General features: G+C 55.3%; 1 protein-coding gene across 1 annotated transcript in view; it reads left to right on the top strand.

Annotated features, from left to right (window-relative positions):
* PKD1 (polycystin 1, transient receptor potential channel interacting) overlaps positions 1-25,904 on the top strand; it is a 78,999-nt gene that overhangs the window by 35,293 nt on the left and 17,802 nt on the right. The window contains exons 5-22 of the mRNA XM_086853923.1: positions 1,068-1,736; positions 1,989-2,172; positions 5,109-5,323; positions 6,188-6,300; positions 6,381-6,507; positions 7,367-7,644; positions 8,174-8,899; positions 9,907-10,038; positions 11,417-11,592; positions 11,956-12,089; positions 12,631-16,253; positions 17,121-17,267; positions 18,713-18,856; positions 19,729-20,008; positions 21,371-21,587; positions 22,006-22,156; positions 22,622-22,774; positions 25,212-25,356. Of these exons, the coding sequence (XP_086710049.1) occupies positions 1,068-1,736; positions 1,989-2,172; positions 5,109-5,323; positions 6,188-6,300; positions 6,381-6,507; positions 7,367-7,644; positions 8,174-8,899; positions 9,907-10,038; positions 11,417-11,592; positions 11,956-12,089; positions 12,631-16,253; positions 17,121-17,267; positions 18,713-18,856; positions 19,729-20,008; positions 21,371-21,587; positions 22,006-22,156; positions 22,622-22,774; positions 25,212-25,356 (7,614 nt within the window). The remainder of the gene's footprint in view (positions 1-1,067; positions 1,737-1,988; positions 2,173-5,108; positions 5,324-6,187; positions 6,301-6,380; positions 6,508-7,366; positions 7,645-8,173; positions 8,900-9,906; positions 10,039-11,416; positions 11,593-11,955; positions 12,090-12,630; positions 16,254-17,120; positions 17,268-18,712; positions 18,857-19,728; positions 20,009-21,370; positions 21,588-22,005; positions 22,157-22,621; positions 22,775-25,211; positions 25,357-25,904) is intronic.

The following is a 25,904-nucleotide window of genomic DNA, read 5'->3' as shown; positions in this document are numbered from 1 at the left end:
TAGGCTGGGATGGCCTGCCAGCTCCTGACAGTTCTCAGTGACCAGCAGGGGATGAAGAATGACCAGGCTGGTGGTGGAAAACAGAGCAGTTCCCGTGCCGTGCTCCTCTCCGGGGACTGTTCTAAGGAGCAGTGGCTCAGCATTCTCAGGGAGGCCGTGGAGGAAGCTGGACAGTTGGATGGGTTTGGTCTGGGAAGATCACACGAGGCTGGAGCTGCTGAGATGTTTGGGGCAGATGTTGTAGCAACCAGCAGCAACAGCGGCGCAGACGTGGCCGGGCCGCGTGGGCAGAGGCCGAGGGAGAGGCCCTGCCTGGGTGTTTGTGGCAGGGAAATGTCCCACCCTGTGCAGGCCAGAAAGGGGGGTGACACTCAAGGGAATGAGCAGTTCCTCTGGGGCTGTCGTGGCTCTGTGCCCAAGCCCCTGTGTGTCCCTGTTCCCCTGGGCATCCTGCACCTCCCTCGGGGGCAGCCGGGCCTGGCATTGCCCTCCTCTCCTCTCCAGCACCACGTTTTCCTGCCAGGAGGGAAACTCTTGGCTGTCCCCATGGAGAAAGGTGCCTCAGGGAGTGGGGCTGGTGCAGGGTCCAGCAGTGTCCCTGCCCCATGGGTGTTGGTTTGGGATTTGCTGCTGGAGGTCCCAAGCAGCACGTGGTGGAACATTCTGCACTGAGCAAGCCAGGGAAGCACCAAAGGCCACACTTTTGTCATGGCTCACTTGTTAGCGAGTCCTGTGGGCTCCTCTGAGTGTCAGACTCGGCGGCTCCATGTCCCATGGGAGTGTCAGGCTCTCCAAAGCCCCGTTTTATTTACTGAGTGCTGCTGCTCCATAAATCTGTGTGACTGGCTTGTTATTTCTGTCATCACTAATTAGCATAAAGAGTTTGGAAACTGTTGCTGGGGGATTAAAGACTTCCCAGGCAAGTCTCAAAAAGGAAATGCTCAGAGTAGGAACTGAGTAGGAGAATTCCATTCCCAGGAGTGTGGGGTGGTTCTCTTGGAGGATCTCACCAGTCCATAGCATCCCAGAGTCTGTTTTGCAAGAGGATCTTCTGTTCTGTCCTGCAGGAGCTCAGTACATCACGTGTCTGACAGGCAACCACACCGAAGAAGCTGAACTTGTCATCCTCTTCACGTCTGTGCACCCTGGGAACCTCACCGAGGAGACCTGCAGTGGCCTCTGCTACTCCCAAGGCCAGGAGTATGGGGGTTTCAGCTCCCAGGGGCAGTGTTTGTGTGGAACTGCCCACGAAACAAACTCTTCCTCCGGCTGTTTGCCATTTTGCACTGAGCATTTGTCTGGGCAGGCCTGTGGTGGCCCCTCACTCGTCCCCTCGCCCTTCCAGGCACAGCTGCCTGTGTCTTTCACAGGACTCCAGCCCCGCTACAGCCTGCACCAGCCTGTGCTCTTCAATGTCAGTATTCCCATTGCTGTCAGCACTTTACTGTGGGAATTTGGGGACCAGAGCGAGGTTCTCAACACCACTGGACACACAGCTGTGCACAGCTACGCCTTGCCCGGGCACTACAACGTCACTGCCACCATCCTCGTGGGCTCCAGGCTCCTGTACCAGCAGGCAGAGATTGAGGTGGTGGCTCCACCCCAACAGCTGGAGCTGCAATGTCCTTCCTTGGTGGTGGCAAACGAGAGCCTGGACATCCGGATCCGCAACAGGGGCGGCACGGGGCTGGCGGTGCTCTACGGGATCACCGCCGAGCCCGGGGAGCTGGGCAGGGGTGAGCAGGGCTGCTGGGGCGGGGGGCTCTGGCTCCTGGGCCTCCCCTTTCCCTCCCTTCCCAAGGAGGGGTGAGGGTGGCTCCTCTGGGCGCTCCTGTCTCTCCATTTTGGGCTTCAAAACAGTTTGTTGGCTTCAGGGCTGGGCCGTTCCCGGAGCCTCTGCCCAGGTTGGTGGGGCTGTGTCGCCCGTGGAGGGGACATCACCCTTGTGACATCACCCTTGTGACATCACCCTTGTGTCCTTTCTGCAGCAGTTCACCCCATGTGCCCCCCTGAGGGCTTGGTTTTCCCGGGGAATAACCACTGCTACCAGCTGGTGGTGGAGAAGGCGGAGTGGCTGGAGGCACAGCGGCACTGCCAGGAGCTGGGCAATGGGGACCTGGCTTTTGTCAGCAGCCCCGACATCCAGAGCTTCCTGGTTGCTCATGTCATCAGGTGAGACAGGAGGGGAAGGGTTGGCATCACCTGGGGACAGGTTTTGGGTTCCTGAGGGCACATCTGCAGAGGGATCCATGCGGGCTGAGCATGAGGAGGTGGTGGGGAGGCTGCTGAGCACAGGGGAGGAATCAGCAGAGCTCGAGCCCTTACTGGACTTGGTTTCTTTCCTTAAAGGCTGTGGAGGGAAAAGAGGAATGGGGCAGAATGGCTGGAAATGACAGCTGGGAGCTGAGAGATTGCTGGGCTTCTTGTACCCCGTGTTTGTGCCTGTGGATGCCTCTGAAAAGGGATCCTGTGCCCTTAGACACGGCTGCAGCCCAAAGCCCAGAGCCTTTCCCCTCCTGTCTCTCATCCTGGGAAGCAGCAGTGCTCCTCTCCAGCAGCATCTGTTCCACCTCAGGACTGGGCTTTATAAACACAGTGCTGCAAGTGTCAGCCTTTGATTAAATCCGCCCTCTGAGCGCCCTTTCTCCAGCCAGTCATTCCGGGGGAGGGAGGACAAGCAGGAGAGCTCTCAGGGCCTGACAGCCCTTGTCAGCACTCCCAGCTGCAGCTGTGGGAGCTGGGCTCCTCACAAACACATCCCAGAAAGCACATGGAAGGGAACAGCTGCGTGTGACGTGGGCTTTGAACGCTCCCGCTCGAGGGCTCGCAGCCCCTTCTTCCCAAACTTGTATCCGTGCCCTGTTCCCTTCGCACAGGGCCGCAGCCTGAGATTGCAAACACGTGCTCCCTGCTCTGGGGAAGGGAGGCTGTCCCTCTGCACGGCTTAGGAGCTGCTCATGGCTGCTGGGATGTGGCAGGAATTGCGTGTGGAGCTGCCGGGCTGCGGCGCACGGAAATCACGAGACTCAGAGGGAACGGGGCTGTTCCCCAGCTGCTGCCCCACGGCCCTGGGCTCCCCAGGCCCCTCTAGTCCCTGTATTTATTTTATTAATCCATGCAGATAAACGTGAAGGAGGCAGCTCCAGGATGTGATTTCCCTGGTGATAAAAGGCGAATGGGCTGAGCTGCAGGATTTTGGAATGTGCAGCTTCCATCGTTTCTTATGGGAGGATGGCAGAAGCTGTTTCCCATTAGGGTGCTGAGCAGGTCTCTTCTCCTTTGCTGCAGGTGTGGGATGTGCTGAGCTGCTCCCTCCCTGCCTGCAGGAGCAGAGGATGGGACCATCCAGGGCTGGTCCCCACTTTCTGGGCAGCACAGAGAGCCTCTCTGCCCTTCCAAGCCTCCCCAGGCTTGTTTTGCTCCTCCTGCTCCAGCAAGACAGCTCAGTCCTTCCTCAGAGGCAGAGGAGATCTCACATCTTGCTTTACAAAAGGGTGTTGAGAGTCCTCCTGTTCCCCCTGCAATGGAATGGGCAGGGTGGGAGCCAGCCAGCAGCTTGTCTTTTAGTTATTCCTTTCTTTTTTACTTTTTGATTTATATTTTTTTTTCTAATGACTTGCAGTTAGATCATAGCTGGAATTAGAAAAGGAAAATCTCCACTGAGTTTTCCTGATGGCAGCAGGCAGGCGGTTTCCTACCCTGCTCTCCCCAATTCCCTGCCAGTGGTTCAGGAGCAGAACACAGCCCTTATTTATTTTTTAATCTCATTTGCAGTGAAAACTACTGATTCACAGAACAAGTTATTTTTGTCATCATTTTTCAGCATGACCTCATGAATCATTTCATCTGGCGTGAGCCTGGGGGTGGAGAGGTACCAGTTAGCACCAGTTATCTCCCCAGTCTGCTTTGCAGAGCTGTGGTACCACCCTGGCAGCACGCTGGGGCAGGCTAGGGCATGGCAGGATTGATTTCCACCTGCGGGAGGGAGCGTGGAGAAGGAGCTGAGCGCTTGGAAGGGTGCAGGATGGAAATATGGAGAAGTTAATAGAAGTTAATGTGGAACAAATGCCTCCCTTTCTGCTGGGTGCGATTAGAAGCAGCTCTGCAGGCTGTTTGTGGCTGTGGGAGACCTCTCAGCACTTCCCACCAGGATCTCTGCTGGGATTCAGCCAGTTTCCAAATGGGGCAGGGACACTTCAGCTCCTAAAAGGAGCCTGGCAGTGTCCTGTGTGTGTGGGGTTCAGCTGCCTGCAGTGCTCCAGCCTCTGCTTGTCCCCCCTTCCATGGTGGCTGAGGAGCTCATCCTCTCCAGGAGCTGCATCCAGGAGAGCTCCCAGACCTGGCACTGCTGAGCTTTAATCCTGCACTGGTGCCAGTCCCACCTGTGGTGGAGAATTGACTGCTGGTAAATCCCACAGTTCTGCACAGGAAGAGCACAAGTTTTCTAAGGGATTCAGCTTTCCCAGACGGTTCTGTGTGACCAGATCCTTCCTCTTGGGTCATGACTCAAAGCAGGCTTGGCAGAGTCTGGGAGGGTCATTTGGTGACAGAGTGCTCTGCTCGGAGCAGGGTGAGGCTCAAGTCACCCTGCTGGTCACAGAATCATGGAATGATGGAATGGTTTGGGTTGGGAGGGGTCTTAAAACATCCAGTGCCACCCCTTGCCATGGGCAGGGACAACTTCCACTATCCCAGGTGCTCCCAGCCCTGTCCAGCCTGGCCTGGGACACTGCCAGGGATCCAGGGGCAGCCACAGCTGCTTTGGGCACCTGTGCCAGGGTCTGCCCACCCTGCCAGGCTCTTGGAACAGAGGTGGGGAGGCTGGAGGAGAGTGGTGCTGGGCTGGGCTGGGCTGGGCTGGGCTGGGCTGGGCTGGGCTGGGCTGGGCTGTGGAGGGGCTGTTCCTGAGGTTCTGGTGGTAGAGTGGATACTGAAACCCTTCAGTAATTAAAAGGCTCCATGAAATGCAGCCCATGACACCCCAATGGAGCTGTTGTTAGTATTTTTAGAGAGAAGCATAGATGGCAGCTCTCCCAGCTCTTTCTAATACTCATGATTTCCTGAAATCCCCCCTCCCCCTTCTTTTCCCTTTTTTTTTTCTCTTGCAGGAGCCTCGATGTCTGGATTGGATTCAATGATTTTGCAAGCTCTGGAGCGCAGCAGAGAGGGGAAGGATTTAATCTGGAGAGCTGTCAGAACTGGCTGCCAGGAGAACCCCATCCCTCCAACGCTGACCACTGCGTGCGGATGGGCCCGACGGGCCAGTGCAACACGGACCTGTGCATGGCCAAGCACAGCTACGTCTGCGAGTACAAGCCACCAGGTGGGCTCTGCTGGCCCCCAGAGTGGCCAGTGTCCCCTCACTGCCATGGAAAAAGAAGGATGAATCACCACAAAATGAGTGTGACTTGCAGCAATATTCCCAAACCCAACTTCAGCCCAAAAGGAAGAGTTTGCCTTATGCCAGTCCTTGCCACGAGCAGGAGAGAGAGGAGCAAAGTTCTGAGGCAAAGCACTGGAAATGGCTTTTCCTTCTTATCTGAGCAGTCTGTGCTGCTGCAGGGAGCTGAGGTGGTGGTGCTGCCTTCACTGTGTGTTTTAGGAGATGTTTGGCTTGCTCAGAAGTTGATTAGGTGAGGTGTGATGTGCTGTGCAGGCAGTTATGCAGCTTCCCAAATCTTCCACAGTGGAGTAGGAAGTAAGAAAGAGAAGGGACATGAAACAGGGGAGAAGATTTATGTAAGAAGGAGAAGCCATGGCCAGAGAGGGCTCTGGCCTGGTCAGAGGGGCAGCAGCAGCTGCCCAGTCCCCAGAGAACCACCAGTGTTTGCCACTGCTGGAAAACAGCTGGTCGTGACCACATTTCCCAGGAAGTCCAGGGGCACAGGGAGGATGAGGAGGTGCACCTGGTGCCCAGAAATTCCAAGCAAATCATTAGTTGTTGGAAGGGAGAATTACTTACGTGGTTCCTAGAAGTCAAAACTGCTGAACGTTGCAAAAGAAAATGTTGTTTGTGCTGGATGAGAAAGAAATCAAGACACCTGTGAGGAGAAGGAAGGTGCAGGGTTATGGAGCTGCTGCTCTCCTGAGTGGTCCAAGCCCTGCTGCAGCTTCACAGGGTGGAGGGAACGGCCTCAAGCCCTGCTGAGTCTCACGGGCTTTGTTCCAACATTTCCTTTGCAAACAGGAGTTCTCCTAAACGCCGAAAACTTCTTTGAGGGAGACGCTGAGTTCGCCACACACGAGGCCGTGAGGAACGTGAGCGAGGCTGTGCCGGCAGATCCGTGGAAGGCTGAGGAGGTGAGGGCTGTTTGCTCATCCTGCTGCTGCCCAGGGATCCCTGGGGACACGGGCAGCTGAGAGCCGTGCGTGTTCCGCAGGTGCTGGAGTTCCCGGAGCTGGCGTTCAGGCACGACGGGTTTCTCGCTGCCCTGGAGTTTGTGACACAGGAGCTGCACCAGCCCGTCCAAGTGAGGTTCCAGGTGTACAGACTGCTGCCTGGAGAAGGTGAGGCTTCTCCTCAGCGCCTGTGGGATTGTTGGAGGTGACACCATCAAACTGGGGCTGGCCTCGTGGCCCCTCTGACCCTTAAAGGCTCAGAAATCTGGTTCTGTTTTTTGAGGAGATCAAAGCGCAGGATCCATAGCCTTGGGGAAGTGGTTGTCCTGGAGAAAATAATAGAGGGAGAAACCTCTCTCAATGCATGAGGAGAATGTGAGTGTGAGGACCATGTGGAGAAGCTCATTAATCTTCTGAGCTGTGCTTTTTACTTTGTGTAGACACATGTCAAACGGGAATGTGTTCTGGTCCATCTGGCCCCATGGGTTAACAAGGAAGAACGTTTTCCCGAGCCCATTTCTTCCTGATGGATGAGATAATCTAAAAAGCCTTTTATTCCTTGGACAACAGCTCAACAGTCACAGTTTTGGCAACAATTAATTCTACAGCAGAATGTTTGTTGTAGCCGTGGGGTTGGCTGGTTACAAAAGGATCTTTTTTGACACTGACAAGCTGATACTTTGACATGGAAACATTAACTCCAGAAAAGTTGCTTAATGTGTTTTCAATGTCAAGGCCAGCTCTTGCTTTCACTTGGACTCGCTTTTGCTGGAGCACCGATCCTTTCAGAGTGCGAATTGGTTCGTTCTCCCTGGAAAAGAGACAACTTTGGGCTTAATGATCTTGGTGGATTTTTCCAGTAAAACAGGACATTTATGTAGCAGTAGGATGTGCTGCTGTTGCAGCTTTTACTAAGAGTGGAGCTATCATCAGAATGGGAAAAACTGGTGAATTTGGAGCAGAGAAGTGCCCTAGCAGTGTTACTGCTCAGCGTGGAGATCACTGATTTCTCTTTCACTTCTTCCAGACTACCAGGAGGAAAACAACGCTACAGAACCGTTCCCCAGCGCTCAGGATGACGGGAACTGGACGCTGCTGGAATGTCCTCCTGGTTTCCAGTGGTGCCCTTTGACGAATTTGTGCTCATCCCAAAACGACTGCTGCAATGGGACCGAGTGTGCCAACAGTTCCTTTGGCAGCAGCCCTGCCCCCGGGTCCCTGCAGCCCAATGACAGCCAGCCCAGCTATGAACTCCTCAAGGAGTTCCTGTTCACGGTACCAGCTGGCCCCTCTTCTCAGTATCAGGTCAGTGTTTGCTGCTCTGACCAGTGGGTGGGTGGGGCAGTGTTCTCCTGAGGGCTTTGGGTGAGTTTGGGGTGTTCCCATGTGGCAGATGGAGCCACTGAAGTCCATTGGGATGAAAGGATGTGCCCAGTGTCACACAGGCCATGGGCTCCCTGCAGTCCTCCGTGCCTGGGATAGTGGAAGGTGTCCCTGCCCATGGCAGGGGGTGGAACAAGGTGGGCTTTAAGGTCCCTTCCCACCCAAACCATTCTGTGTTTCCATGAAAAGGCCGTGCAGATTCCATGGGCTGTTCCCGTGGCATTAACACGGTGGAGATGGAACATAAAGCTGATTTCTCTGCTGGCACATTGGATTCAGAGAGGCCAAGGAGGGTGCAGTGCTGAAAGGTCTCCCTGTGCTGTGTTGGGATCTGCACCTTTTCTGTTGGTTCCCACCTGGCAGGAAATCCAGCATTTTTCCCAGGCAGGAGTTGGGTGCTGATCGCTCTTAACGTGAGGCATTAATCCAAAACCATCTCCTGTCTCTGCAGGTGACATTCAGCAAAGAAAACATCTTTGTCAGGGCTGGGGATGTTTTCAGCATCCAGCACAACGCGGCCTCGGGCTCGTTCCTCCAGTGCCACCCCGCTGCCACCACCCTGGACAGAAGGAACTGGTCTGAGTGGGCACAGGGGCTGTCCCCCAGCTCCGTGGGTCCCCCCAGGACAAACAGCAGCGTGTGCTCGCTCCGGGTGCGCTACACCGAGGAGCAGCTGGTGCCAGTGCTCAGCCCCCACAACGCGGGGCTGGAGCAGCCGGGGCACTACACGGTCCGAGCCGCCGTGGACAACGGCTTCTTCAGCGCCAACCTGTCCTGCAGCTTCCAGCTGACCTCCCGGGTGTCCGGCCTGCGCGTCCTCCACCCCGCCCCGCAGGGCTCCAGGGTGTACCTGCCCACCAACCACACCACGCTGCTGCTCAAGCTCTCCTCGGGGCTCAACGCCACCGCCAGCCGGCTGGGGGACAACCGCACCGCGCCCTTCGTGGCCACCTGCCCGGCTGCCCTGGCCCCGCTGTGTGTCAGGGAGACCAACGACACCTGGTTTGCTGTGGTGCAGCTGGGCAGCCTCGGGGAGGGCGTCAGCACCCACGTGCTGCTTGCGGAGAACTCGGTGAGCTCCCAGAACATCACGGTCACGGTGAAGGTGGAGGAGCCCATCCGCGGGCTGAGGGCCACCCCCGACCCCGAGAGCAGAGTGCTGCTGAACACACGGGTGGTGAGTGCCTGCCGCTGCTCTGAAGCTGTGCCTCGTGGGTTTAGCTGTAGCTGTCAGGGTGTGGTTGGCTCGGGGAGAGGGGCAGGGGAGCGCTGCTTGCTGCTCAGCTGCCAGGCCGTGCCGCCCGTGCCGCTGCGGGCACAGCATGCAGCACCTGCACTGGTGCTCTCCTGCAGGAAGGCAGCTCAGCTGCTCGTCCCCCTGGACCCCTGAGGGAAGGCAGTGCCTCCTGCAAGGGAACACTGCCTGTCCAGTTCCCCAGACACCAGAGGTGTTAGGAAGGGCTGCTATTTACCTTCTTTTGCCTTGCTCAGGTAGTCTTTGAGGTGTTTAGATTTGCTCTGCTAAATCCTTATATCAGCTGGCTGAAGCTGTAGAGAGGTTTGACCCCTCCAAGTCTTGGAGTTTCTCTGGTGTTTGCAGTCTTGTTTTGTCCAGTTCCTCATGCCCAGAGCTACAGCCCTGGGAAGCTGCTCAGTAACTGCCCCAAATGCTCTGTACAAGCTCTGGCTGCTTCTGGCAGATCCTGTGCCTGCACCTCTCACCCTTCCTGCTGCCACAGGCTGCTCAGGAGGCACTGCTGGCGTGAGGAGAGACCTGCTCTGTCCAGCCCCTTCAGTCTTTGGGTCAGGCACCATTCCTGGATGAGGGTCAGAGGCTCAGCTTAAAGGTGCAGCTAAAGCCAGGCTGTTCCTGCAAAGATTTCAGGTTTTTTTAGTCAGCAAGAGGGACCTGATCACACGAGCAGAGTGCTGGGCTGTGGGAGCAGGGAGTGTGGGGTCTGCTCCCAGCTCTGCTGGGGATTTATGGGGTCAGGGTCTGCATTTCTACATCAGCAGCAGAGCCACAGATGATCTGTCACCTCTGTGCCGTGCTCTGAGGGCACTGCAGGTGTGGGAGCCTCCCAGTCTGGCTCTGCTCCCTCTCCAGTTCAGCTGGAGATCTCCTGGGAAGTGCTGGGCATGCTTTTCTCTTGCACTAGTGTGAAATGTTCTCGTGCCTTTCAGAGCTACATCCCTGTGATGGAGGCTGGGTCAGATGTGACTTTCCGATGGACTGTAGATGATAAACCATCTTTCACTTTTTACAATGTTGTCTTCAACGTTATCTACCAAAGCCCAGCTGTGTACAAGCTTTCGGTAAGCCAAGGCCATTCCCATGACACCATCTCACCCCTGGGTTTCCATCTCATCCCACAAACTCCTCAGGAAAAGCAGCAGGGAGAGAAGGCAGAGCTGAGTTGAGCTTTTCACTGTGCTCGTCTGCTATTTCTCACTGACCTCTTGCAAATGCAAATAGTTTCTTCTACTCTTATATTACTGTTCCTCCTCTTTTCTCCAAGCTCCCCTTTCTGTTCATGGAGTCTCTGTGCTTCCCCCTCCTCCCCAGCAGGAATTAGCAGGGAGCCCCTGCTCTGGCAGGCAGGAAATCTGGATTCAGAACCTGGCAGAGGCAGGATGCATCATAAGACTTCCATAGGCAGGACAAAGCTTCTCCCACGAGCTCCTGTGTTCTCTGTGCTGTTCTCTGGTGCAGCCTGGAGCGCTGGGTTTGCCATGGTCCCTGAAGGATGGAGCAGGATCTGGGCCAAGGGAGCTGTCTGTTGTGGAACAGGAGTTGATCTCTGGCCAGAACATCTTTGCGTGTCATGCCCTGCAGAGTCTGCTCTGGCCCAAGGTGCTGGATCTGCTCTCAGGGTGACTCTTGGCCTCCTGAGCAGACCCAGCTCAGCCCCCAGGCCATGCTCTCACTAATTTGCTTGGTGCAGCACTAATTTGCTGGGTGCAGCACTAATTTGCTGGGTGCAGCACTGTGCTGAGGGCCTGGGCTGCTTTCACTGGCAGAGCTGCCAAGGTGCCGTTAGCCTGGGGGGCTCTGGCTTCAGTGCAGCACATCCACAGAAGCCCAGACATGAGCTGGGGTAGGAGGTCTGCTCCAGTGGGTTTGGAGGACCCCTCTGCCAGCAGCTCAGCTCTCCTGCAGGTGAGAAGGTGAAGGATGCTTTGTCAGTGTTACATGCCTAGAAAAACGTGAGGGTTCTGCTCCACTTCTCTCACGTCTCTTCAGTCTCTTGCGTTCCTTTCCCTCCTCTGCCCAGCCTTGCTCTCCCTCTCTGTGCCCACCACACCGGGATCCTGGAGCTGCACTTGGTTTTGTGAGCCTCTCCCATCCCTGCTCTGTGCTTGAAGCCACTTTTCTGCCACTCTCCTGGGGAAATTGGATGGCTCTTGTCCCCTTGGTGGCAGCAGGTGCCTGTGTTCAGCAGCTGGAGCTGCTGTCAGAGCAGGCAAAGGGGCAGCTGGCAAGTTCAGAGCCTCAGGATGAGAAGCTCCTCTCCTTGTCTTCTTGCTGTAGCACCAGCCCTTCCTTGGACTGGCTGTAGTGGTGAACATGTGGCCACTCTCTCTGCCCTGATCTGCTCCCCTGCCTGGTGGTGCTTCTGCAGTCCAGCAAAGCCCCACTCCAAGGGCAGCAAGGCGACCCCAGACCCATTCTTTGTCCCACTGTCCTTCCCAGCTCACCGCCTCCAACCACGTCAGCAACTTCACAGTCAACTACAACGTGACGGTGGAGATGATGAACAGGATGAGGAACCTGAGTGTGGCAGGTGCCCTGCAAGTGCTGCCCCAGAACAGCAGCGTGGACTTCAGCGCCAGGGTTCTGGTGGACTCGGCTGTGGAGGCTCTGTTCCTGTGAGTCCTTTGCTGCTTGCCCAAACTTAGGATCTTTCTGTGCCTGTCTGACCTTGTCTGCTCAGTTTCTCAGCTGCTGTTTAGTTAATGTGAAATCCCTGTGAGTGGGGGGTCAGTCACACACCTGTAATTCAGGCTGAAATCCTTCTCTTTTAAAGTGTTACAGCACTGCTTTAATTTGGGTTCTTCCTCTTCTTACCAGTGCCGTGCTCCTCTCAGCACAGCTTCTGCTTTGATACTTGGCATTCTGCTTCTCCTTTTTTTGGAGAACCCAGCCCTGACCTGAAAGACAAGCCAGGATTCCTCTGGGATTTCCGTGGTTCTCCTGCTGTGCAGTGTAACATGGTTTGCCTGTTTCTCCAGGTGGGATTTTGGAGATGGTGTCCAGGAGACATACCTGTTCAAACCTCCCTACAACAAGTCTTTCCTTGTTCCTGATCCCAATGTGCACGAGGTTGTCATTGAGCACAATGTTTCACACATCTACCAAGACCCAGGTACGCTCAACAAGGTTCTTTGGGGAGGAAGGGGCTCAGGCATTTTTGGTATGAGGAGTGTACAAGGCACCTTCCAAAAAAACCAGAGCTTGGAAATCATTGCCTGATTCCTGAGCAAACAGCTGGAGTGACTGGAAATCTCCAGCAGTTGCCATCCTCTCTAACTCTGTTTCCCAGGGAAGTTTGCCTGCGCTGTAAGAAGCAGGTCCACCACTCTCAGCCCGTTTTTGGGCAGTCTCAGCAGAAGGACGAGGGGCAGGCGAGCACTGGGCTGGTGGGAGGGGTGGGCAGCAGGAAGGGACTGTTCTGTGGGTGAGCAGAAAGAAAATATTTTCTCTCTACCTGTTAGACTGGCTCCTTTCTTGGTGTTTGGTCTCCATACACACAACCTGGTGTAATTCCTGGAGCAGGCCAGCCCTGAGTGTGCACAGCACAGGAGCAGAGTGTCCCTGCAGCCCCTGTCACAACCTCACCACAGCACTGAGAAGCTGGTGACAGGCGTGTCCTCACCCTGCCCTTGTTCTGCTCTCTCCCAATGCAGGAGAATATGCCCTGATGGTTGTTGTGTCCAACCAGTATGAGAACCTCACCCACCTGAGCCCGGTTCACGTCCACAGTTACCTGACTGACGTGAAGGTGGAGGCAGAGGAGGATGTTTTGGTCGTGGGCCGGCCGGTCACCTTCCGAGCCACCGCCCTGCCCTCCCCGTACGGCGTCGTGTTCACCTGGGACTTTGGGGACGGCTCCTCCCTGCTCACGGAGATCCAGCCCACAGCCACCTACAGCTACCCCCACAGAGGGGTGTACAACGTCACCGTGACAGCCAACAACACCGTGAGCAGCGTGGAGACGGTGGAGTGCTACCAGGTGTTCGAGGAGATCACGGGGCTCCGCGTTTCCGCGGACGAGGCCGCAGAGCAGGGAGCGCCTGTCACCGTCAACGCGTCCGTGCAGACCGGGGACAGCATCACCTGGACATTCGACATGGGGGACGGGACGGTGCTGAGGAGCCAGGTGCCAGTGGTGGAACACGTGTACATAAAGGACATCAACTGCACCGTGAACGTGACAGCTGTGAATCCCGTCAACTCTGTCTCCCAGGCGGTTCCTGTGCGGATATTTGTCCTGGAGGTACTCAAAATAGAGCCTGCTTCTTGCATCCTGGAGCACCCGGACGTGCAGCTCACCGCCTACGTGACGGGGAATCCTGAGGAGTACATCTTTGACTGGACTTTTGGAGACGGCTCATCCAATGTCACGGTCAGCGGGGACCCTGTGGTGATGCACAACTTCACCCGGAGCGGGACGTTCCTGCTCTCCCTGACGGTCTCCAGCAGCTTTAACAAGGCTCATTATTTCACCAGTGTCTGTGTGGAGCCAGAGATCCTCAACGTCACCCTCCTCCCTTCCAAACGCTTTGTGAGGCTCGGGGAAGAGACCTCCTTCCAGGTGAGTGCCGTGCCTCCCTACCAGTACCGCTACCGCTGGGACTTCGGCAACAACGAGTCCACCAGGTCGAGTGGGACTGAGGTGACCTACACCTACAAACACACCGGGGTCTTCCTGGTCACAGTGACCGTCTCCAACAATGTCTCCTTCAACAACGACACGGCGTTTGTGGAGGTCCAGGAGCCAGTTGGGGTAGCAAAGATTGAGTATAACGGGACAGATGTTCTGGAGCTGAACCAGATCTACCTGTTCTCTGCCAGCATGAATGGAACCAAAGTGAGTTACTGCTGGGACTTTGGGGATGGCACTGTCCAGCCTGGGCAAGCGGCCACCCATTCCTACAACAGCACAGGCCACTACAGCATTACGGTGATGGGGCAGAACGATGTGAGCTCCAACGAGACCACCATCGACATCACCGTGAAGCGGCGGCTCCTGGGCCTGACGGTCAATGCCAGCAGGACGGTGGTGCCGTTGAATGGCTCGGTGAGCTTTGTGGCCACCCTGGTGGCTGGCACCGCCATCCGCTACTCGTGGATCCTCTGCGATCGCTGCACTCCCATCCAGGGCTCCTCCACCATTTCCTACACCTTCCGCTCCGTGGGCACCTTCAACGTCATCGTGACGGCCGAGAACAAGATCAGCTCGCTGCAGGACAGCATCTACGTCTACGTGCTGGAGCAGATTGAGGGCCTGCAGGTGGCCAGCGCTGACCTGGTGGAGGACATGTATTTCCCAACCAACAAAACACTCCATTTGCAGGCCGTGGTGAGAGAGGGCACAAACATCTCCTATGGCTGGGTGGTCCAGCGAGACGGCAATGCTGTGCAGACCTTCACTGGGAAAACCTTCCCCTTGAGCATCCTGGAAGCTGGGAACTACACTGTCTACCTGAAGGCCACCAACATGCTGGGCTGTGCCACTGCTAACAGGACACTGGAGTTCATTGAAAGCCTCGGTGTCCTAAAGCCCTACGCCTTCCCCAACCCAGCTGCTGTTAATGCCTCTGTGAACATAAGTGCCACCATAACCGGTGGCACCGGCGTCACGTACGTGTGGTACCTGGAGGATGGCTCCTCCCCTGTCACCTCTGAACCATTTATTATACACTCCTTCCAAAGCCCTGGGATGATTGAGGTCGTTGTTGGAGCAGAAAACAAACTGAATTCAACCAATGCCACTGTTTCTGTCTGTGTGGAGGAGGTCATCGAGGGGCTGAGTATAGGGACAGCAGAGCTGGACTGTAGGTACGTCTCCTCAGGCTCCACGGTGGTCTTTGAGGGGGAGCTGCAGAGGGGGACTGAAGTGACCTGGCTGTGGGAGGTGCCAAATGGCACACTGAGCGGCCAGTCCGTGGCAGTCACGTTCCCCACGGCAGGGTTGTACACGGTCCGTCTGAACGCGTCCAACGACATCAGCTGGGCTCTGGCCAGCAGGAATATCTCGGTGCTGGACAGGATTCAAGGTCTGGAAGTTGTCGCCAGCAAGAAGGTGGTGGAGCCAGGGGAGCAGGTCACCTTTGAGATCAGGATGGTGTCAGGTACCTCTGTGAGTTACCTGGTGAGCATCAGTGGGGACTACTCAGTGGTGCTCAACAGCTCCAGGTACACCCATGAGTTCACCAAGAGCGGCGATTATCTGGTGACCGTGACCGTGCAGAACCAGATCAGCATCGCCCACGCCCAGGTGCTCATCTCTGTGCTGGAGCCCATCCAGGAGGTCAGGCTCCTCAACTGCTGCGAGGAGGGCATTGCCACGGGCACGGAGAAGAGCTTCAGTGCCCGTGTGGGCAGCGGCTCCCGCGTGTCCTTCTCCTGGCAGTTCTGCCTGTGGCAGGAGCGAGGCAGGTCCGTGGTTGCTGCATCAGGAGAGAGAGTTTCCTACGCTCCAGAAGCTGCAGGGCTGCTGGAGATCCACCTCACTGCCTTCAATGACTTGGGAAGTGTCAACATCACCAGAACCATCCAGGTGCAGGACCCCATAGTCCAGGTGTCCCTCAGTGCCACCAATGCCTTTGTGAACAGGACGGCGCTGTTTGAAGCTGCGGTGGTGCCCAGCAGCAGGAGCGTTGAGTTCTTGTGGAGCTTTGGGGATGGTTCTTCCACTCAAACCACCAGGGTTGCAGTGGCCAACTACTCTTACCTGAGCCCCGGGGATTACCTGGTGGAGGTGAATGCCACCAATCTCATCAGCTTCTTCATAGCCCAGCTCACTGTCACCGTCAAAGTCCTGGAGTGCGAGGAGCCCGAGGTGGAGCTGGCCCTGCCACCCCAGGTGGTTATGAAGAGATCCCAGAGGAACTACCTGGAGGCACAGATTGACCTCCGAGGGTGCATCAAGTACCAGACAGAGCACCTGTGGGAGATCTACCGAGCACCCAGCTGCATGAACTTGGATGACTCCAGCAGGATCCGGCTGCCGAACGTCAACGTGAACAGGCCCCAGCTGGTTATCCCGAAGCTCGGCCTGGAAGTTGGGAACTATTGTTTCATGTTTATTGTCTCCTTTGGAGACACCCCGCTGTCCAAAAGCATCTTTGCCAATGTGACTGTGATCCCGAGCAAGCTGGTCCCAATCATCGATGGGGGGTCGTACCGTGTATGGTCCAACACTCAGGACTTGGTCTTGGATGGGGAGAAATCCTACGACCCCAACTTGGATGACGGGGAACAGACCCCGTTGTTGTACGAGTGGTCCTGCACATCCTCCTCCAAGGTAAGAGCAGCCCTGCACAGCCCCAGTGGCCATTTGGGAGCTGCAGCTCCACCACAAACACGTCCGGGGTGAAACGGTGTCAGGGAAGCTTTTGGGAGCATCTTTAACAGAGCTGCTCTGGAAAGAGGCTTGCAGAGGTTGAGTTGCCAGCCCAGGATGGTGGCACAGAACGTGGTGTGAGGTGTGCTGCAGTGTCCCTGGGCTGGCTCTGGGAGGGAGGCATTGGCATTGCTGCTGCCCTGGCACTTGGCCTCTGGCTCCTGGTGTCAGGGCTCTGTCCCTCTCCCATTGGCAGTTAAATGTCTCCAGTGCCATCAGGGGACAAAGTTAGACTTTGGAGAGGTCAAGTGACCGCAGCTCGTGGTTGCTAGCAGGTCACTGTCCTCATGAGCTGATCTGACCCTGCACTGCAGGAAGGGCAGGGAGAACTGCCTGGCAAATCCTGATGGGAATCAGCATTTTTGATTGAATGTGGAACTCTTTTGCTTGTACAATGTCATGTTTTGTAGCTTTGTCTCCAAATAGCAAACGTGAAGGGTGGGGGGATTGGACCTTTTGGTTTAATGTGAGCTTTTTGTGTTGCTTGGCAATGTTTATAAGGTATTTAATGAAGAATTAATTGCTGTAAACTACAAATTTGAAACTCAGATGAAATACAGGAGTATTCCAATGACTGTTTACTAACCTGAAGATTAGGATAATGTGTTTTATTGTCCACACACGCCCTGTTTCTCACCCCAGTGGTGGCACTGCACAGCAAGGTCTGTGACAGGGACTCTGTGTGGACCTGAATGTTTTGGCTGTGGACTAACCCGATGTGCACCCGTACCAAGGAGGGTTTGAAAGTTCTTTTCTCCTTGCAAGCAGAGCTCGGCTGCAGGGTGCTCTCTGAATTTCAGTGCCAAGGAAGGAATTGTCACAATTTCCAAAGCTCTATTAGAGGCAGATGTGGAGTACACGTTCGACCTCACCGTCAGGAAGGAAGGGATGAGTCCCGAGGCCACCAACCAAACCGTACGTACCACACACAGCTGTCACCTTCTCTGCTTGCCACAGCCACCTCTAAAACACAGAATGGGATGCTTGGGTTGGAAGGACCTTAAAGATCATCCAGGGCCACCCCCTGCCATGGGCAGGGACACCTTGCACTATCCCAGGGTGCTCCAAGCCCCATCCAACCCAGCCCTGGATACTGCCAGGGATCCAGGGGCAGCCCCAGCTGCTCTGGGCACTCTGTGCCAGGGCCTGCCCACCCTGCCAGGGAAGAATTAGTCCCTTTTCCCAAGGAAGTTTCTATAGGAGATAGAAAACTTCCTTTCCTTCTCTTTAGCAGTCCCAGCTGTTCACATGCCACAGGCTCTTCCCTCATTTTACCCAGAGGGCTTCCTACGAGCCAGGGCTCAATTTTACTGTCAACAGTTCCTCTCTTCTCACCTTCCCAGCTCTTTTAGGGGAGGATTTCTTTCAGTGGATGTTGTTTACGTCCCACGAATCCCAAGGCCGAGCGCACCCGCACAGTTCACGTCAGGAACGTCCATCGCGGTGCAGTTGGCAATGGGAGGTGGCCTCAGCCTGGAAGTGGAAACTCTTACAGCCTGGGTTTGAAACCAGAGCTGCAGGATGAAAAGAAAAAAAATGAAATTGATAGTCTTTCAAGGACATTCCGTACTATCTGGTTTCCATGCAGGAGCGCAAAACAAAGCTTCCAGTGTCGCAGGAAATCTGCAAATTCTGCTGGGATGAATGGGGCTCCAGCGCAGGGCTGGGGAATATTTATCCCCTTTTAAGAGTCTGCCATGTTAAACAATGCCTTCATTACTGTCTTTGAATTCATAACACTCATTATGCCAGGGCAGAGGGCTCAGTCCAGTGCTGGACAAGCCCAGGGATTCCTCAGGGATTAAAGGAATTTAGACAGAGCTCAGGAGTCAGAGTTCAGCTGCTGTTGTGTCTGAGCCACCGGTGCCTCTAGAGCTCTGCGAGTGCTCTGCCAGGAAGGTGTGGTGGATGTCTGGAGATGTGCAGTTAGATTCCAGCTGAAAGCCTGGAACAAAGTGCTGCTCCTTGGAAAAGGTGGTTCTTCCATCCCCACATGGCAGCACAAACAGGGTTTGCTGGGAATTCAGCACCAGGGACCACTGGGACTTTTCAGAAGTCATTTATGTTGTTAAAAAGTGTAAATAAATCAATCCACAATGACCTAGATCGGTCCAGCTTGGTGTTGGATGGCTCTTGCAAACCAGTGACAAACCTGGGCAGTGTAAGAGCAGAGATGCAGCTTAAATCTGACCCCAAATCCTTTGGGAATCCCTTCCTGCTGTTTCTTAGCACAGACTGGGCTGGAGCAGAGCAATTCCTCCCTGCAGCAGCAGGTGCTGGGGTGTTCTGTTCATCCTTACCCGTTAGGTGTGTGTGTATTTTGGTGTCAGACCTTCTGATGGAACCTCTTGCCTTCCCAGGTGTTCATCAAGAGGGGAGGAGTCCCCATCGTGTCCCTGGAGTGCGTTTCCTGCAAGGCTCAGTCAGTCTACGAGGTCAGCAAGAGCTCCTACGTGTACCTGGAGGGCACCTGCCAGAACTGTCACAACGACTCCAAGCTTGGGGTAAAGTCACAAAGCTTTGCTTCACCTCTGGGGGGCTCTGGGAGAAGGGGGCAGGCAGAGGGGTCAGGGTGGAAAGGGAGAGAGAAGTGAAGCTCTGGACCTAAATTTCTGTAGAGACAAGGAGGGGAAGCAATCCCTGGCCACAGGCAGCAGCAGGTGGGTCTGGCTGAGCCCTTGTGGGGTCATTTCTAAGCCAAAGCCATGAGTGGCCAGGTCTTTCCACACAAAAAGCCACTTTTTTTTTTCCTATAAGAGATCTGTAAAGTGTTTTTTCTCCCTGCTGGTTGGCATTTTGCCCATCTTTCTGGTGGTTCGAGCAGAGGTGGTTCAGTCTCTCCTCTTGTGCCTTACTCTAATTCCAGCTTCCTCTGCAGCCTGTGGAGAGAAGCAGGTCTCAGAACTGGAAGTCCTGTTGCTCCCAGCATGTCCTTGCCTGGCATTTTCTGCCTGATTATCTCACTGTTTCTCCTGTTATCACAATTGTAGGTTTGTGCTATTAACAGTAACCACCCAGGCCACGTTCAGCTCCAGGCACATAAAACACGGTATCCCGTGGAGACTCCACCAGTCCTTCATTTATTTCCTGTGTTTTGTACTCTGTATTATGAAATATTCTGTTGGAGGGTGATGTAATCCCAGAAACTAAAGTAGATCTCACAGTGGAAATATTCCCACCAGACATTTTGGAAAGGTTCCAGTTCTTGTTGCTGTAGCACACAAGACTAAAGCTGAATTATCAACTGCAAATTTGGCAGACGCTCCCACTAGAAATCTGTTACTTTTTATAAAAGACTCAATTTGAAAACATTTTAAGGACATAAGTTCAGCTTTAAACCAACCCTCTGGTGTCTTTGCCCCGTCCATCCCTGCAGAGGTGGGCAGCTCACAGCTTTAACAACAAGTCCCTCGTCCTGGACAAAACGACCACGTCCACCGGCGACACGGGGATGAACCTGGTGCTGAGACAAGGAGCCCTGAGGGATGGCGAGGGCTACACCTTCACCCTGCACATCACAGACCTCACCACGGGGGAGGAAGGCTTTGCCTCCATCGACCTGCTGCCCAACCAGCCCCCCGTGGGGGGGTCCTGCCGCCTGTCCCCCCAGGGACCCCTCCGGGCGCTGGTGACCAAGGTGCACTTTGAGTGTGCAGGTGAGAGCACCTGCCAGCCCTCCCTGCTCTTCACACAGATGTTCCCTTCACCCCAAGCTCCTACCCCAGGGCTGGGCTCAGCAGTGGTTTGGACCATGAGCAGCTTTGTGTGCCCGAATTGTGAAGGTCTCAAGCTGCTGGTAGCGGGGCAGGCAGTTTAAAAATTCCTACCTCACCTAGGTGGATGGTGAGATCCAGGCCAGGCCAGTTCTTGTGGAAGGGACTGGGTATTTCAGCGCAGGAAAAAGAAGGTGGTGCCCAAAACTGAGTCACAGTATGTGGGAAGAATCAAAAGACAAAGCAGTGGGGCCGTCTCTGCTGTGTGGGCTGGGTGTTCCCACCAGAGCCACCTTCCCAACCAGCTGCAGAGGCAGCAGCAGCGAGCCCAGCTTTGGAAAAGTGGCCTGGCCCATGTCCCGTAGCCTTGGGCCAAGGACTAAGTGCCTCTGGAAACCAGATTTCCCCAAATGCTCAGTGTTGGAGGTTAGAGCTGTTTGTGCACGGTGCCGGGAAGCCACGCTGGGAGGGGATGAATCCTGCTGCTTCCAGGGGGCTGGGCACCAAACTGGGGGAGCAGCAGAAACCTGTTCAGGGTGATGTGGTTGTAACTTTGGTATGTTCTGAGCTATCCAGAATAGTGCTGGAATCGATTCCTCTTTGGAATGGTGGGAATTTCAGCTCTTAGTGGTTGTTTTTAAGCTGAAGTGACAGACACAGGACACAGTGGCAGTGCCAGCACCTTCACTGGGACTCACTGAAGTGAACACACAGTGAATTTGCCCAGCTCCTGTGGAACTCCCCATAATTCCTGGAAGCTCCAAGGAAAGCTTTGTGCAGGTTTTATCCTGGACCAAATTATTCCTTATGCTGAACTGCCGGAGGGCTGAGCCTCTGTCTAAAGTCAGGCTTTGCAGGGCTTGTACAGAAGCTGTGGCTTTTGTCAGTGCTGTTCCCAGTCCCAGCACAGTTATTTATATTTTTATTTTGATCGTGAATTTTTCATAATCCCTTTAAATCCAAAACAGATCCCAAACACCCAAGGAGAAACCCCTAAACGTCACAAAAATTCAGAGAGAATGAAGGCACCCATCCAGCCTGATGGAGTCATTGAGCTGTCCTCATTCTGGGGACAGTCTGCCAGACCCTTGCTGGTCCAGAGAGCCATCAGAGAACCCTGGAATGGTTTGGGTTGGAAGGGTCTTCAAAGATCTTGTCCCTCACACTAGTCCAGGCTGCTCCAAACCCCATCCACGCTGAAGGGCTGAGCAGGATGGGGCAGCCCAGGGGAGGGAAGGGGCAGTGCCAGCTCCTTTGGGGTGGTGTCTGTGGGTGGTGTCAGAGCCCGCTGGGGTTCCCTTGCAGGCTGGCAGGACACGGAGGACACGGAGGGGCCGCTGGTGTACATCCTGCTGGCCTCACGCCACCGCCCCGGCCACTTCCACGAGTTCTGCGTGTACAAGGGCAGCCGGGCCGAGCACGGCGCCTTCCTGCCCCCCGGCTTCCACGAGAGCGGCTTCCAGGTGTCCGTGGCCGTGCTGGTGCAGGACCAGCTGGGAGCCACCGTGGTGGCTGTGAACAGGTAAGGAGCGGCTGGCAGGCTGGGCTAGCCCTCAGCCTCAGCTCCCACATCCCAGGCTCGTGGCTGGGGGTCCCTGCCCTGCTCCTGGGTGAGGGAATTGCCTCCTGGCCGTGGCAGGTAAGGGAGGGGAGGCTCAGCAGAAGCGCTCACAGAGAATCCCAGGCTTCGTGGATCGCTGCTTGAGGGGGATGTTTTCCCAGGAGTTTAACTGCTTGCATAGAATCATGGAATTGTTAAGTGGGAAAAGACTCCTGGGATCGTGGAGATCCAGGGCTGGGCCAGTGAGGAGCCAGGCTGCAGCTCCATGGTGTTTCTCCTGCAAATGGGGCAGTGCTGCCTTTGTGGGTCACCCACCTGCCTCCCCTCCTCTCCCTTCCAGCCCAGGCTGCACTTCACCCAAATCCCTCTTTCCTTGCAGCTCCATGGAAATCGGCCTCCCCGAGGGCTTCCCCAGCCTCTCCCACTGGCTCTACAATCAGACTGACACCGTGCTCCAGGGCTTGGTGAAACAAGGGGACCCTCAGCAGGTCATTGAGTACTCCCTGGCCCTCATCACCATCTTAAATGAGGTAACACAGCTCGTTCTGCCCAAGAGGGGCCTCCAGAGGTCCTTGCAATCACCAGGAGAATTTTTGGGGCTGGTTTTGTACAACGATCTCTATAGGCAGGGCAGGAATTCGGGGCTGTATTCCTGTTTCCCTGCCCAGGAAGAGGCTGCTGCACACCTGGAACCCAGGCAGGGACGATCCCCCTGAGCACAGGCACCCTGCTAAGCTGGATAAGGACTGCACTCCAGTTATTAGTTAGCTGCTGAGTCCCTGTTAAGATAATTGCTTGGAGAGCAGAAGTGAAATCGAGGAAGTTCTGCTGGAAAACCAGCTCGTTAGATCCCTCTGGGGAGAAGCGGAGGGAGGAGATGTGGAGTGCAGGGAACAGGTGACTCCAGCTCAGCTCAGCTCAGCTCAAACTGCTCTTCACTCTGTTATTTTCACTCCACCTTCCTCAACTCTTGCTGTTTTATTTTCCCCCCGCAGTACGAGCGATCCGTGCTGCTGGAGCCTGAGGCTGGGCAGGAATTCGAGCTCAGGACCTGGACTCGCAACAACATCACGGAGACCCTGAACTCTCTGAAGGTGAACACGGTGGATGACATCCAGCAGATCTCAGCTGCCCTGGCACAGTGCACGGTACGGCCCCAGCCCTGAGCCTCCAGTCCTTGCTGTGCCTGCCTGGCCCCCTCCACGTGCAGGGGGGACAAATGTCACTGTCTGCCCCATCAGGGTTTCTGTGGTGACGTCCTGGGTGCTGCCAGCTCTGCCCCTGGGAGCTCTGTGCTGCTCCTCTGGTGCCTGCCCTGGCTGGCAGCTGCAGCAGGCTGGAGATTTGGAGAACCATGGAATGGGTTGGGTTGGAAGGGATCTTAAAGCTCATCCAGTTCTACGCCCTGCCATGTGCAGGGACACTTTCCACCATCCCAGGCTGCTCCAAGTCTCATCCTACCTGGCCTTGGACACGCCCAGGGATCCAGGAGCAGCCACAGCTTCTCTGGAACCCTGTGCCAGGGCTTCCCCACCCTCACAGGGAGCAATTCCTTCCCAATATCCAATCTAATCTACCCTCTTCCAGCTTAATGCCATTCCCCATTGTCCTGTCCCTCCATCCCATGTCACAGGACCCTCTCCAGCTCTCCTGGAGCCCCATGAGACACTGGAAAGGGGCTCTAAGGTCTCCTCAGAGCTTTCTCATTTCCAGCCTGGCTCTCCCAGCTTGGCTGCAGAGCAGAGGGCCTCTAGAAACACTGGAATAAATTGCTGGGGGAATCACAGGACCTCTGAGGACAAGCTGGGCTCCCATCAGGAGTAACACAAGTAGAGCTGCTTTGGGCCAGGGGCCAGTGCCCAGGTCTGATTCTCCTCCCAGCCCTGTCTGTGCCCTACAAGATGAGAAACCCCTCTCTGCTCTGCTGTGCTGCTCACTGGAAGCACCGTGATCCTGGCAGCCCCCATTGCCAGTGCTGGGGCTGGTGCCTGCTGGATTCAGGAGGGAAGGGAGCCCAGTTGTGTAATGCCCTCGTGCTCTGGTGCTCAGCCAGGCTGCTCTGGCTCCTCCTCACACCCTCCCTCATGTTTGCCTTGGGGAGTGGTCAGGTACCTCGGCCCTGCAGGCAGGTCTGTGATGGGCAGGCGCTGCATCCCACCCAGAGTCCTGATCTGTGGCTTAGGGTTCAGGGTCCAGCTCCCTTCCCTCCTGAGCCTGCAAACCTCAAAAGTCCCTTCCTTCTGTTCCCCTCTGTCGGGGGTTTGGGGTTCAGCACATCCCATTCCATGCTAGACCAGTTTGTTTCTGTCTCTCCCACCTCCTCCTGCCTCGTGACTTGATTTTGCTGTGGGAGCTTAGGGCTAGAAATAGAATTTTTATTCCATGGGAAAAGAAGACATTCCAGGATTACTTTGTGCTCTGGGCTGGAATGAAAAGCTTAGGAAAACAGTACTCCAAAATTTCCCAAGTGGCTGAGACAAGTGGAGCTCACACATTCCTTTCCTGCACAAGTGTCCATCAGGGCTGGTACATTTCTGGTTTTACCTACAAGGGAGAGGAAAAATCAGAATTAGTTTTTCCTGGAGGGATAAAAAAAAGAATATTGGACTTCTTGGTCAATTCTCCTCCGTAAGTAGGAGCTGCCCTTGGGTGGTTCCTCCCCATAAGCCAGTGTCTTCCCCAGATCCCTGATTCCTGACTGCAGTTCACACAGTCTGTCCTGGCTTCTCAGAGTTGACAAATAAAGCAGCAGAGGGGGAATTCAAGACCTGCAAATGCTGTTTTGATTCTTGACCGAAACATATGGTGAATCAGGGCTGAATCCTATGATGATTAAAAGAAAAAAGATGAATAAGGGCTAGGAACGGGGTTGTAACAGCTTCCATGTGTTGCCTCAGTCCCTCCCATCCAGCCCTCGAGAGTGCAGGAAGCTCCAGGCCATGGCTGGAACATTCTGTTTCTTGGACACATCTGGGAGCAGAGGGAGGGACATCCATCGTGCCTGAGTGGCAGGATTCCTCCCACAGCCTTCAGGAGGATTTGGACCCTGAAATGGATTCAGTTGGGGTTAAATCCTGCTTCCATTGGAGGTCGTGGAGTGGATGGAGGATCCCATCCAGCCCTTCCTGGTTGGTTTCTGTGTGGTCCCGGAGGGGAGATGTGCCTGGTCCTTAGGAGTGCACCCCAGGGAACATGAATTTGGAATCACAGAATCCTGGAATGGCTTGGGTTGGAAGGATCAGGTTGCTCCAAGCCCTGTCCAACCTGGCCTTGAACAATTCCAGGCATGGAGCAGCCACAGCTTCTCTGGGCAACGATTTCCTCCCTTTATTCCTCTTCCCAACCCAGAAGCATCCTCTGCCAGGCATCCTCTGCCTGCCCGTACTCTGGCACTCTGGAATGTGGTGGGAGGGAGATGGAAGAGTCTTGGCCACTCTCAGGGTGAGCAGGGCAGCCTCTGCTGTCCTCTCCCCAGGGCTGGGCAGAGCACGGGGCACATTCAGAGTGACAAGGTCTCCTCAGGACAGAGCCAGCTGGGCTTTCCCTGCGCTGTTCCTGCTCTGTCACACTCTGGTCCCTGTGCAGGTGGTGAGCAAGGAGCTGGTGTGCAAGTCATGCCTGACAAGGACCCTGAACAAGCTGGAGACCATGATGACCATTCTGCAAGGGGAGACCACCCAGGGCACGGTGACACCGACCGGCATCGCCGACAACATCCTCAACATCACAGGTGAGCTCTGTCCTGCAGCTGGGGACAGGGGACCAGCCTCAGGGACAGGAGCAGGCTGAGGGGAGCTTTCAGCCTCCCTCCTCTGCCACTTGGGCTTTGGCCCAAATTTTTAGGAAATTGCATCTGCCGTTTGGAGTGTGGCATCCCAGCCCTCTCTTCTCCCTGCACTTTTCCCAGGGTTGTCCTGGCTTTGGCAGCTGCTCTGTGGACATTTAAATCTGACAGTTGTTATTATAACTCACTAATACTTCTAATAAACTCACTAATACTCCAGGGGATTCTCTTTTTAGTAAACAGTGAGTAACAGCTATGGCTTCCAGATGCTTGTCTTCCTGGTCAGAGTCCAAGGAGGCTGTCAAGCCTCACTGGGGTATCTGGGAGCACTGTGTGGAAGTTCCCACCTGGCTGACCCAGGGGGAAGCACAGACACCTTCTCTGCACCCCATGTTACCTCTGCACTCCTTTCTGAGTGCTGTGCACTTCGTAGTGCAAAAGCTTAGGAATGTCTGTTTGTTTGATCCATTCCCTCCCTGTTTCCTGAGCTGTGC

The sequence above is a fragment of the Cyanistes caeruleus genome, chromosome 17, assembly GCF_971803275.1.
Source record: "Cyanistes caeruleus chromosome 17, bCyaCae1.hap1.1, whole genome shotgun sequence".
In the NCBI taxonomy this organism is placed as follows: domain Eukaryota; kingdom Metazoa; phylum Chordata; class Aves; order Passeriformes; family Paridae; genus Cyanistes; species Cyanistes caeruleus.
This window is presented reverse-complemented; position numbering and strand designations above follow the sequence as displayed.